The sequence below is a fragment of the Chlorocebus sabaeus genome, chromosome 18, assembly GCF_047675955.1.
Source record: "Chlorocebus sabaeus isolate Y175 chromosome 18, mChlSab1.0.hap1, whole genome shotgun sequence".
Classification (NCBI taxonomy): domain Eukaryota; kingdom Metazoa; phylum Chordata; class Mammalia; order Primates; family Cercopithecidae; genus Chlorocebus; species Chlorocebus sabaeus.
The window spans coordinates 18337493-18351811 of NC_132921.1; the positions used below are offsets into that span (position 1 = coordinate 18337493).

Genomic DNA, 14319 nt, shown 5'->3' on the forward strand with positions numbered 1-14319 from the left:
TTGTTTTTATTTGAGACTATTAGTCTCTATCCTATAAGGAAGTTGCAGTGTTATTTCAAAAATTCTTTCTACTTAAAATTTTAGTGTTAAAAAGTTTTAGTTGTTTGGCATTAATTAAGTTAATAATTGGTAAGGAAGATTTTTTACTTATCACAGAAAAGCACAATTTTGTTGTTGTGTAGGTTGGGCTTTTCTTAGTGATTACTTGAGAATCATTGTTTTTAAAAAATGTCAATATAAGTGAAGGAATAGAGAAAAGAATGCTTTTTACTTTTTTTTTCATATTTCACATCCAATTTTTCTTCTGTCAATTTATCTTAGAAGAATTTTTATGTTGTCACAAGTCAATTTGTGAATTTGATTATAAGGTGACATTTAAGTTTCTATTATTGTTTTTCTCTTTCTGGTCGTCCTAATCCAGATTGCTTATTCTGCTGCCTCAATGATTGTGGCCTCAGTCCAAATCTTAGATTGTTTATGCAACACATAATACTTTGAGTTGGCTAAAATCCAACCAATTTTTAAGGATACCTTTATCATGGTGGGCTATAGAATTAAATTGATGTTTCTTGTCTATATTTAGAGCTGATGGTAATTCTGAGAAATTGGTGATAGATTATTTACAATTTTACTAAGGTCACATAAAATGAATATTACAGAAAATACCTTCATAGTTGATCCATCCTTATCTGGCTCCAGTTGAGTTTGTAGATTGTTATTGATAATTCAGAATGATTAATTTCAATAAAGAAGAAACTTTGTTGAGGCATATTTAATAATTACTGGTTTTAAACTTTTAGTCCTTGAATATTAAAATAATACACGAAAAGCAGTTTTGAGCAGATTCATGTAAATACTCAGAGGTTAGCCTTAATATTAAATATTTCATCAGGCTGAGGATTATTGTGTTACTTTTTAAATTCTATGTTTTTAACTGAAAGCAAATGTATCTCTCTCTAGAAAAGAGTATTAAAACATCCCAAGAACTTACTAGAAAATTACATGGGAAGTAGGAGTGGGGAAAGTCTACCTTTAAATTCACCCATTAGTGTTCTATTTGTGGAAGGTGTTTAAGCAAGAGTGCACTCACCTTGTTGGATTGAGTGGCTTTCTGTTCTACCAAAGACGGGAATATGTTGCTTTTTTACAGAAAGAAAATTTCTCTGCAAATAGAATTAATAGAGGGACAAATAAACAAACATTTAATTTTACCATGCCTTTTAATATGATACCATATCTAGGTTTAAGATGATCAGGACACTCTGAGAAATTAGTATTTGAAAAGGGAAGAATTTATATAGTAATTTTAAAATGATGCATTTATATAAGATAAGAAAAAGCTCAATTCTCACTTTTATTACACATATAGCAACACTACAGCTGTATTCTATATATTATTTTACCTTTTGACAGATTTTATTATGGTGTAATTAAACCCTAGGGAAAGATTTATTGTTTTTTATTTTTTTGTCAACACAGGGCATGTTTCTAGCCATTGTAACTTAGCCATTGTAAGTTTGCCTAAAATATAGAAATAAGTCAACTGTTATTGTGCATTAATATTTTTCTTATTATCTCACAGCTTACCAGTATCCAGTTCTCTTATAATACTGATATAACTCAGTTTCGACAGCTGTATCTGGATGACATCCGTAGGGCCTTTTTCCTTGTATCCTTTGTTGAGACTTTGGTTTAAAGAGCTGCAACTCCCACTTAATGGAGTAAGAAGACATGGAAGGTGTTTCTGCCCATCACTTAATAGTGGTATTAAGTAGTTTAACCTCCCTGAACTATAGTTTTCTCATGTAATTCACATTAAAACATTTTTTGAACTATAGAAAAGTATAAAGAATGATACGTATGTATATATGTTCCTACTATTCAAGATATTAGCCATTAGTATTTTGTCACATATGTTTTTTTAAAAATGTGTTTTTAAGAAATTAAAACATTAGAGCTAAAGCTAAAGTCTTTCAGCTCCCAACTTCAATCTAATTTCTCTCATCCTGGAAGACAGCACAATTATGAGTTCATATCTTTTTATGTGCCTTTTATTCTAAACTCATATTACATAACATCTGTCTCACAAAGGTTTTTGGATCACCTCGGAGGCAATGTTGTGAAAGTTGTTAGTAGTAGAAGTTTGAAAGACAGTATGGCAGAGGAAAGTCTTAGTTTGGAAAGGCTCACTGACTAGCTGCAAGAAATCATAGGGATATATTTCCTTTATTTTATTCAGCTTTATTGAAGTATAATTGACAAAAATTGTATATATTTAAGGTGTATATTTTGATGTTTTGATATATGTATACACTGTAAAATGATCACCACAATCAAGCCAGTCATCGTATCTGTTGCCTCACATACTGTTTTTTCTTTCTGTTTTTGCAGTGAGAACACTTAAGATCAACTCTCTTAGCATATTTCAAGTATACAGTGCAATATTACTGACTATAGTCACCATGCTGTACATTTCATCTCTAGACCTTATTCATCTTGCACGACTGAAACTTCATATCCTTTCACCAACATTTCCCCTGTCCCCTCTCCTCTCAGCCCTCTCAGCAACCATCATTCTACTCTCTTTTTCTAGGTGTGACTATTTTACTTTTGCTAGCTGTAGGAGTTCCTTGTATGTTTTGGATATTAGCCCCTTATCAGATACATGGCTTGTAAGTATTGGAGGCATTTCCTTTGAGCTGTCCATGGTGCAGAGTCTAGACCTCTCAGGTACAGAAAATAACTATTCCATCCTCTCTGTCTCTTGCTTTCACTCTGTTTTGCTTTGTTTCTCTCTTTACAGGTTCTTTCCAATCAGCTAATACTAATAAAGCACTTTACCCATTGATCCTTGCATTTCCCTAAATTATAATTTCATCTTGTCTTTTCTGTTTAATTTTTTGAAAGAAAAATTTATAGTTGCTGCCGTTATTTTCTCTCCATGTATATACCGTGTCCACAGACCTCTAACAATGCCTGACACATAGTAGTGCTCTATCAGTATTTGTCAGATGTCTCTGCCGAAGTTGTACTGTCAGTGGTCTGCAGGGGTTTCCTGATCACTCAAATCTATTCAGTTTACCTGACCACACTTTAACATTCAAGTCTATGTTTTCTCTTTCTTTTCCCTTCACATCCAGGACACAGTACAAGTTTTCTTCTAAGATTTTTATATCATTTCTATTCTCTATAACTACTTCCTTTGCCTGATCTTCAGCCATATTTTTTTTCTCCATGCTCCACCATTAGCCTTCTCTTATTGTGCCTGGTTTATGCCATATTTTCCTGTAACTTTGGTGGACACTTCTTTGCAAACAACTCTAAGATCTGTTTTTCCAAACTTGACCTCTCTTGTGACCTGAAGGACCACATGTCTAACATTCTGCTGGGCATCACCAAATATGTGTCCCAAACTGATTAACAACTGCCACTCCTCTTCAAAGTCACTCTCTCTGGCAGGCCTTATCTCATTTAATGGCATCACCATACTCCCTGTCCCCAAGACGTCCAACTTGTTGTCATATTTAACTGCTCCTTGTCCACTTCTAAAGTCCCTGTAGCTTCCTTCACTCTTGATCTTCATTCCCACTGCATCAGTTCACACTTCCTTATCTCTGATATGGACTACCGAAATTGCTCCCTACTTAAATTTTCTGCCTCCAATTATTTGTCTCCCTTATCTGAATATCACACAGTTACTGGTGTTTCTTGATTATAACACCAGCCTAAAAGATTTTCTACTCTTCACTGTATCCACAATGAAGTTCAGGCTTTCTTTAAAAACAACAACAACAACAAGAACAAACGGAGTCTCACCCTGTCGCCAGGCTGGAGTGCAATGGCATGATCTCGGCTCATTGCAACCTCTGCCTCCCGGGTTCAAGTGATTCTCCTGCCTCAGCCTCCTGACTAGCTGGGACTATAGGCATGCGCCACCAGGCCCGGCTAATTTTTGTATTTTTAGTAGAGATGGGGTTTCATCATGTTGGCCAGGATGGTCTCAATCTCTTGACCTCGTGATCCACCTGCCTCGGCCTCCCTAAGTGCTGGGATTGCAGTACAGGCATGAGCCACCACTCCCGGCCAAGTTCAGGCTTTTTATTAATATGCCACTAATCTATATTTCTTGCTTCATCTTTCACCATATCCTTCAATAAAGTCTAAGTTCCTATCAAACCTTTTTACTCTTTCTTGGCGGTGTCATTTTTTTCTCACTGTTCTTTACCTTAAAATGTCTCTCCTCTATTTCTGTCATCATATCTTAGTCACCATTGGAGTATTTTGAGACTATTTTATTTATGTTTATATTCTTAGTGCCTATCTCTATCTTTGACATATACTAGACAATAAACATTGGTTGGTTAGATGATTGGTTGAATCACTGAATCCATGAATACATTTAAGGCTCAACTCACCAACTCAAATGCCTCTTTTTCACTGAAAATTGTCATGATTCATACTTCCTCTTCAGTGTTGCTTCACCATTTTTTGTGGGTATCTATAGTAATAAAAGAGCTAACACTTATCAAGCCTTTTCAGTGGGCTAGGCACCATTTTAAGTGCTTTGCTAGCAGTAAGTTCTTGGACACTAAGGTTAATATCAATGTTTATTGCTTTACTAATACAAATGTAAGTTTAAGAAATGTCAAAAAGATGTTCAGTGTTTTCTCATGTGTCATTCTCTATTGAATTATTTTGAAATGGTATCTTGTTTCTTCCTGAGCCTTTCAAGCAGTCTAGCATGTGTTTAACATGTGGTGGGTTTACAGCAAGCATATATAGACTATAACCGTGTCTTTCAGCTGAAAATGTCTATGTTATACCCTAGATCCACGTTTTCCTTTTGAAAAAAATCACTAGCAGCCAACTACAGATATGGTCCACCTTGCTCATGTTAGGGAAGAGGAAAATAACCTTCCTAAGGTTACTAGGGACTGAGTGAGGATGACCTCTCAGGCCTCATTATTCTCAGTACACTGTCTCTTCAATCTGGCTGTTTTAAAATGCATTGAAAAGGAGATATAATGGAATGTTCACTGAAAACAATTCATGGTCAATATGCAAGTAAAAAAGCAAATTACTCTCAAGGTAAAATTAGCATATCTTTTCCAAATGAAAAGGTAATTTGTATGAAATCTGAGTTGTTTTGCCATTTCCTTGACTTCCTTTAGGTTTTCTTCCTAGTGACAGCATTTTTTGGAACTGGAAATATAGCTTCTATTAACAGGTAATTTTAAATGAAAGTGGCATATGTATAACCAAAAAATAATGCAACCTAGGACTTCTATACCTTTTGTTCTGTACCTTACCTTTTTTTTTTTTTTTTTTTTTTTGAGACAAAGTCTCACTCTGTTGCCCAGACTGGAGTGCAGTGGTGTGATCTTGGCTCACTGCAGCCTCCGCCTCCCGGGTTCAAGCAATTCTCATGCCTCAGCCTCCCGAATAGCTAGGATTATAGGCGCCCACCACAATGCCTGGCTAATTTTTGTATTTTTAGTGGAGATGGGATTTCATCATGTTGGTCAGGCTGGTCTCAAACTGCTGACCTCAGGTGATCCACCCACCTCGGCCTCCCAAAGTGCTGAGATTACAGGCATGAGCCACGGCACCCAGCCTGTACCTTTCTTTTTATACTGAATGATATATTTTGGAGATTGGTATGTATTGGCACATTCAGATCTACTGCGTTCATTTTAGTGGCTTCATAATATGATGTTTGCTTATGTTTTAGTAAGTAGATTTCAGAGAATTAGTTTAAACATCTTTTTAGAAGAACATTCTTTTAAACTTACAGAGTGAATTCTAAATCCTTTTTCCTTGTTATAATTCCCTAGCTTTGATCTTGCCTCTGTCTATTGCTTTCTGACTGTGTTCAGTCCTTTCATGATGGGAGCCCTGATGATGTGGAAGGTTAGTTTTCTTATTTTGTTATTTGTATTAAGCTATTGATTAATTAAGATTGTAAAGTCATTTCGACAGAGTTAAGTAGCAATGGAAAGAAGATATCCTTTCATAGTTGGCACTGCTAAATTGGAGGTGAGACCCTCTAATCCTTACTCCAAACCACAGTTAATCTTTTTGCTTTACTCATAAGTGCATTGGACTTCAAAAGAGTAGGGATTCAACTGTTAATTTGAGAGGATCTTATCAGATGTGATTAAAGCCTGTGGGAAGCTATGGATCAAACTGCAGTGCTGCTAAAGAGTATAAGGTTCCCTGAACCCATGTTCTCTACGTATGAGATTGCCAACATAATCTTTTCTCATAATCCATGTACCTAGAATTGATCGAGTCATTCAACAAATGTCATTTTCTGCTATATTCAGTAATGTGCTAGATACTAGCTGGGTGCTGACAATACAAAGATAATGACAATTTTCAGCTTTCCAGGGGTTCAGATTCTTCATTATAATGTAATTCTTGTTCTTCTTCTCTAAGGTAATTATGCTTGTTTTATTCCCTTTACCATAATGCCTGACACATTTTATTTAGTATATATTTGTTTAAATAAACTAAGCTGATACTTGCCTAAAATCCGATTACCTAATGTTCAGATTTATAAATAAAAATGATTAAAGGTGTCATCTTAATAGGATTAATGTCTACTTTTTGTTACTACACTAATACAAATGGAAGTTTAAGAAATGTTAAAAAGATGTTCATTTTCTCATGTCCTGTTTTCTACTGAGTTATTTTTAAACATGTTGCTATTTCCTTAATTTTCATTCACATTTTTAAAATGGTGACTTTTTTTCCCCAATTTATTAAAGACCATGGACCTTTAATTAAAAACAAGAAAGAAAGGAAGGAAGGAAGGAAGGAAAGAAGGAAGGGAGGGAGGGAGGGAGGGAGGGAGGAAGGAAGGAAGGGAGGGAGGGAGAGAAAAACAAAGCTCATATTAAAATGCTGGGTTCTTAATCTCTAGCACAAAGCAGTAAGCTTTAATGACATAATACACTTGATGACTTTTGTTGACTGATGTGTCTAGAAGTGAGGGCCCTGCTGAATTCTATTTTATCCATATGTCCTTCACTTGAAAAATAACTTTATGCAGTCTTGAACATCATTTATTTTCCATATCTCCCCCTTTTTTGAAACGTCAAGTTATATATTTTTTCAAAATTGATAATTGGAAAGCAATACCTCAAGATATTAACAGTATTCGCTCTGGATTATGGATTTTCAACCAGCATAAATTTTGCTATGGCTTTATTTCAAATGTTTTATAATTTTTTTTCAAATTTGTTATAATGAGTGTGAATTTTATAATCACAAATAAATGTATTTTTTTAAAAAAACAGAAAGCAATGATTGAGAAGCTGAATCATGTTTATGATGTTATAGTTTTAAGTAACCAGATGGGTTTAAGGATCTGTGAATCAAATTATCAGGTTATATAATTTATTTGATTTGGGCATTCTGTGTTTTTCACACCCTCTTGGAATCTTTTGAACCTTGTTGTTAATTATTAGAATACATTAAATGGAACAAAATTTGTAATAGGCTTTTATTTGGAATATGTATTGATGTTTGCTGTCTTTTACATTGTATAGCTTATTAATGTAGGTTTTTAAGTCAGTTTCATCACTGTTCTATGTGCTATTGGTATCTTGCTTTTATTTCAGTGTTTGCTTTTCACTAGTATATATAAAAGTTACTTGAGAAATTGAAAATATTTCTGTAAGCAGAAATAGTAGTTTTTTCAAAAAGTGTCTCAAATGCTTCAGTTATTCATGGCATCATTTATTGTTCTTTTATAGATTTTAATCCCCTTTGTTCTTGTTATGTGTGCTTTCGAAGCGGTTCAGTTGACTACTCAGTTATCGTCAAAAAGGTAAGGTGAATTCGTTTAAGAAACATTTGATTTGCCTATTTTTAGGAGATGAGAGTAAACATTTGAAGACATTTCATGTGATTGCTATTAAGACACTGTAACGTAGATTGTTTATTACACAAATGAGAAAATGTTCACCCGTTTAGTCAGTGTTGCAACTCATTAGAGGAAATTAGTTGATTAGGGCCTCTAGCAGACAAGCTTGCTTTCTCAGCAATAAAATGTTATTAGAATATTATTCAAGCTAGTGAAGAACCTCCCTAGAAAACAGTAAAACATAAATGTTAAATTATCGTAGTTAATTACTTATTGTAACTGTGCCTACAAAAAGCAAAAGATACTCTAACTTATTTTGGTTTATTTCTTAAATATGTTATTAGATAAATGTGTGAACATTATTTCATTTTCCATGACTTAAAATTAACTTTTCTAAGTGTCAAAAATATACTTAGTTTCTCAGTTATGATTTCTACACATCTGACAAATGGAGTGGGAAGTATTCTTTCTGAGTTTTGAGGAATTTCTGGAGCAGTCCGTCTTAAGCAATCAAGACTGTGGAAGAAAAGCTGTCAACTCAACTATTTGCTTTTTTTAACCAATAAAATTGCCTTATCAGCACAGGGACTCTGGAAAATACTTGATATAAATATGAAGCTTAGCAGTTTTTTTATTCTTGAATCAAACTAGCATACTCAATGCTGAAAGAAATAACTAATATTAGCATAAATTTGCATGTTTTTCTTGATGAGTATAAGCCTGAACTGGGTTTAGCATAGTATTATGCATATGCCATAAAGAAAAAAGTTTTTCTTCCACTGCTTAAGAATACTAGAAATCTCATTTCTAGTTTTAGTATATTTTTGCAAGATATTTACATGAATTTAATATTGAGAGTATTTATGCCTTGTCAATATCACATAAGAGATATTTACTTAGATGCAATAAAAACTGGTGAATGACGTGTACTTTCCTGCATCTTTGTTGGTGGATAAGATTTTTAGAAGGGATTTTAATTAAGGTTTAAATAAGAAGAGCTGGGGCCATGTGGAATAAGAAATAGAAGGCACACCAAAGTGTATGTGTGTATGTATTCTTATATTTGTACGTGTGTATAGTAATGCTATCTAGAAACTAGTGCAATGAAAAACAAAACAGCAGGAGAGAACTGAGGCAAAGGTGGCTCAGAAAGGTCTCTTTTGACCTTTAAACTCAGAAGTCACTGACATTTCTTCCTGGATATCACACTGACTCATCAAATTTAATGTCACACATTGATCCCAGCGATGCCTTTTCTTGCTATTGAAAATTAGCTTCTCATCCTGTTTTCTTTATTTAATCCATCACACAAGCTGAAGTCCAGCTACCCTCACTGCCGTAGCACTTACCAAATAATCACTGATAACATCTCTCCTTTCTGTTGACCTTTTTACAGTCTTATTATTTATGTTGCTAATCATTTTCTTACAACTGTTGGAAGCCTACGGTTAAGATGGGGGTGGAGATATATACTAATGACTTATTTATTTATTAGATCTATAATGCCAAGGACGAGTTCAATATAACAAACCAGTGAAATGATTCTTCTTCTCTTCTGACTCACTCCTTAAAATGTGTATGGAACAAAAGTGAAGTAGAAAAGTTGTATTAACATTTTTTTGCATGACTTAAAATTTACTTTTCTAATTATTAATAATTTATCTAGTGTCTCAGTCTTAATAATTGGGTTCATCAACAAAACCTTGTAAATTTTGGGTAGAGACCACAAAAAGGTAGTAGCTGTGCATGAAGATTACCTGATAGCTTATCCATTAAGAATGCTTATGGATGTAAGCAATGAAAATCTAACAGTAGCGAAGAGAAATAGAGATTTATGTCCTCATGTCACATGGAGTCTGGAGGTTGGCAGCCCACAACTCTGTGGTGCCATCAGCAACCCTGCTTTTCTGTATTCCTAAGAATGGAAGATTCTTAGATTGTTGCTTTTACCCTCGTGTTTTTCTCATCACGCCTCCATCTGCCATCATATCTCATCTGCCATCCAGACAGGAACAAGGGAAAAGGACTAATGAGGAAAAAGGCAAGGAGATATGTCAGCTGATCCTCCTTTTCTGTCAGGGTAGCAGTGTCTTTCCCAAAGGCCCCATGTAGCAGATTTCTGACTATGTCTCTATGGCCAGAACTCTGTCTGACACACATTCATTGTAAACTGGAAGGGGGTTAGGGAAAAGGGAGGTGTGGGGGTGTGAAACAACCTGCCAGAAGTGTCACAGTTGTGGCCAGTTCATTTCACAGTTTGAGATGACATGGACCATGAAGACCTTTGTCACCTTCAGAATGCAGCAAAGCATGAGAGAAATTCGAAGGCCGCTGAGAAAGAGAAACAAGTTTTAGTATTACAGAAGTATTCAACAACCAACCATATAAGATCTGAAAGGGATGATTTTTCAGTTCTGTGTTTGATTAAGTACTCAACTGTACAAGAGCCATGGCTACCCGGCAGGGACTGGGGGAAAAAAAAAAAACTTGGAAATAGCAGTTGTCAACAATGTGATCTAGCAGCCAAAAAGCTAGTTTTCTCATGCCCTGTATTAATTGAAGTGAAAATAATTTTACTCCAATTTTGAATATATCATTTTGTTCTAATGGGTGTTTTTATCTCCAAAATGTTATGCTCGCATATTTAGGAATCTAGATTTGAATCAGAATTATTATAATATTGAATAACTTTTATTGGGAAAGTGTTTTCCTATGGGCACTCTATTAAATCAACTTAATTTTTAAATCACTATGAAGTAGAAGTAAATTACTTTTAAGTATTTCTATTTTGATTTTTAATTTATTAAAATTATTTTTATTAATTTTCAGAAAAATTTTGGGTTGTTTTTGTTTATTTTAAAGTCTATGGATTTCAGCTCCTCCCAGTGTTTTTTTTTTTTCCTTCTATAGTTATCATATCTACCAGGTCTCATTCACCTAGATTAGATATTACAGATCTGATTATTGTTAAGATTTGCTTCTTCCATCATTATTTTGTTAGTTACAGATTTTATTCTGTGTGGTTTTAGCCTTCTACAATGTTATTTGGTGTTGTTTCTACCAGGTCTAATTTTTCGTGGATCAGATTTTTTGTGTTCTGTGAAATCAAAAGGAAAAGGTTCTTAAGTCAGTCTTAAATCTAAAGCAAATTTCACAATGTGTAGCATTAGCCATTTTCAGTTTTAGTTTATGCTAATTACTCCTACTATTCATTCAGCACATAGGATTTGAGTTTGTATAATATACCGGGCACTGTACTAGCCGCTGGTGTTACATTTGGTGAACAGAGTTTACTGTCTACCTAGGGAGACAAAGAAAATAAAATGCTTGTCATAACAAAATTTTAAGTAGTGTTAAATGTCAGGGGAAAAAATGAAGTGGTCCAGGGAGACCGCTCTAAGGAGAAGCAATTTATGCAAAAACCTGAACATAGTCTTTACTCACATAGTTTCATGGTTCACTCAGGTAAAAGGAGTGAAACGTACAAAGGGCATGAGTTGAAGACATGCTTGGTGTATTTGGAGAACAGCAAGAAAGGTAGCCTTAAGCAGACTGTGCTAGCAGAAGAATTGTAGGAAATAAAGTTGAAGAGATTGGCAGGGGCAGAACATAAGGGGCCACTTAGGCCACAGATAGGACTTCAGTATTATTCAGTTGTGGCAAGAAGCCTTTGGTAGGTTTTGAAGGCTGTTCTGTCTGTTGCATGGATAATAACTTTAGGAGGACAAGAATAAGAGCAGGGAGATCAGTTAAGGGTCTTGCAAGTGAACAATCACAGTGGCTCGATGGGGATGATAAGTAATATTTATTATCAATTGGATAAAAACTCAATAGCAGGTATTTATTTCTTGAATAAAAATGTATTTATGAGGAAACTTATGGGATCTAGGTACATAGTAGCTTCAAAACATCTTGGAGATCAAATAATACCATATAACTAACCTGCCTTTAATAAAATTATTGTATTCACAGCAAGGAAATGATAACCCTATCCTTCTTAAAATTAGATCACCTTGAATATTGAATAGTGTGTTATATTTATGCCTTCGCATTTGGGCAGCACATGAATAAACAAGGGAACCTGGGACACATTCACAGGAACGTGATGAAGATGCTGAAGGCCTCTGAGAGTCAGTAGAGCCATGGGGAGGCAGTGTGCGTAATGGTTTGGAGCACAGGCTCTGCGGCCAGACTTGCTGTTATAAGTCTAAGACTTACCGTTACTAGCTGTGTGACCTTGAGCAGGCTTACTTCTGGGTTCTTCAGTTTCCACAAAATGGTTCAAGAATATGAAGATTTGCTCTGGAAAATCTTTTTCCTTCTTTTTAATTAAGACTTAGTTCAGGGATCTTATTCTCTGTTAAACTTTTTTTACCCAACTGCTCCACTCTCCGGAATCCTTCCACCCTCAAATTTCTGGCTAAGTTAGGTAACTCAGACTGTGGCTGATAAAATTGTTTCTTACTTTTGTGTTTCACACGCAGTTAGAGGCTGATTTGTGTCCCCTAAAATTCTTATGTTGAAGTCCTGACCCCCAAGTACCTCAGAATATGACTGAATTTGGAGACAGGGCCTTTCAGTAGATAACTAGGGTAAAATGAGGTGATATGAGTGGGTCCTAGTCCAATATGACTGATGTCTTTATAAGAGGAAAAGATTAAGACACAGTCAAACACAGAAGAGATGACATGTGAACCTAAGGGAGAATATGGCCATTTACAAGCTAAGGAAAGAGACCTCAAATAAAACTGACCCTGCTCACACACTGATCATGGACTTCCAGGCTCCAGAACTATGAGGAAATTTATGTTGTTTAAGCCACTCAATTTGTGGTACTTTGTTATGGCAACTCTAGCTAATACACACCTTGTGAATTCCATAAGGGGAGAGATTATATCTTTAATTTCATTTAAAGCTTTTGTTTAAGGAATGAGAATGAAACCAATATTTACTAGGCAAATACCATATGTCAGGCACTGTATTAGGTACTTTCCACATATTACCTGACTTAATTTTTCCAATGATACTAGGAAATACAGATATTATTATGACCATTTTATAGATAAGGAAACTGAGGCTGAGAAGACAATAAATAACTTAATCAGATGTGTCTTAATTTCACAAGTATCCCAGAACATCATCTGTGTCACACAGTAATATAATTTTCTTTAGAAAAATAAAAATAATATTTCCAAAAAATCAAAACTTTTTGAAAAAGGTATGTAAAGGTTTTTTAAAGGTCTTTTTGTTCATTTGTTTGTTTGTTTTGTTTTCTTGGGGTTTTATTTTGAGGCAGAGTCTCACTGTGTCACCCAGGCTGGAATACAGTGGTGTGACCTCATTGCAACCTCCACCTCCCAGATTCAATCGATTCTCATGCCTCAACCTCTGTAGTAGCTAGGCTTACAGGCATGTGCCACCATGCCTGGCTAGTTTTTCTATTTTTAGTAGAGCCGAGGTTTCACCATGTTGGCCAGACTGGTCTTGAACTCCTGGCCTCAAGCGATCCTCCCACCTCAGCCTCCCAAAGTGCTGGGATTACAGGCGTGAGCCACCACACTTATTCTAAAGGTCTTTTGAATTGTATTTATTATTTTTCTATTCCAGAAGAACTGGGTCCATAGGGTAGAATTATTGTTGTGCTTTGATTCACAGAAGAAAGAACTCTGCAGTAATTGGAGCTGTGAAAATGGAGTGGATTCTGTTGCTGCAACCACTAAAACTAGTGCTAGACAATGCCTTTATTGGGATTGATACTTTGGGAATTCATGCTTTACGTAGAAGGTTGTACTGGATGACCATTGCATTATCTACAAACTCTTAATCAGATTAACACACTTTATTATGTGTCTGAATGAAATTATACTTCAGTAAGATATCATCGGTCTGACTTGTGGTATATATCTGCATATGTGAACTATTGAGTTACATGTCTTTATTTCAAACCAATGGTTAGAAAAACAATTATTTCTTAAAAACAAGTCACAAATCTCTACCAAAACCTTACACTTTATTCAAAAATTAACTCAAAGTGGACCACAGATTTAAACTTCTAGGAAAAAAATAGAGCAAATCCTTGGGATTTGGGTTAGGCAAAGAGTTAGGCTTGACATCAGAATTGTAACCCATAAAAGGAAAAAGTGATAAACTGGACTTCTTCAGTATTATAAGTTTTTGCTCTGTGAAAGCCCCTGCTAAGAGTGTGAGAACATAGGTTACATACTGGGAGAAAATATTTACAAACCAGGTATCTGAAAAAAGACTAGTATCTAGAATATATAAAGAATGCACAAAACTAAACAGTAAAAAAAAATTAATTAGAAAGTGAGCAAAACACCTGAAGAAGATATACAGCTGGCAAATAAGCCAATGAAAAGTTGTTCAGCATGATTAGCCATTAAAGGAATGCATATAAAAACCACAGTGGGTCGGGCATGGTGGCTCACGCC

The 14319-nt window shown here is 35.0% G+C and overlaps 1 protein-coding gene across 9 annotated transcripts in view; it reads left to right on the forward strand.

Annotated features, from left to right (window-relative positions):
* The window catches only part of PIGN (phosphatidylinositol glycan anchor biosynthesis class N), a 199520-nt gene that overhangs the window by 94068 nt on the left and 91133 nt on the right, over nt 1-14319 (forward strand). For all 9 annotated transcript variants that reach the window (XM_037987973.2, XM_073006256.1, XM_037987971.2 and 6 more), the window contains 4 exons: nt 1583-1669; nt 5172-5227; nt 5835-5910; nt 7761-7834. In XM_037987973.2, the coding sequence (XP_037843901.2) occupies nt 1583-1669; nt 5172-5227; nt 5835-5910; nt 7761-7834 (293 nt within the window). The remainder of the gene's footprint in view (nt 1-1582; nt 1670-5171; nt 5228-5834; nt 5911-7760; nt 7835-14319) is intronic.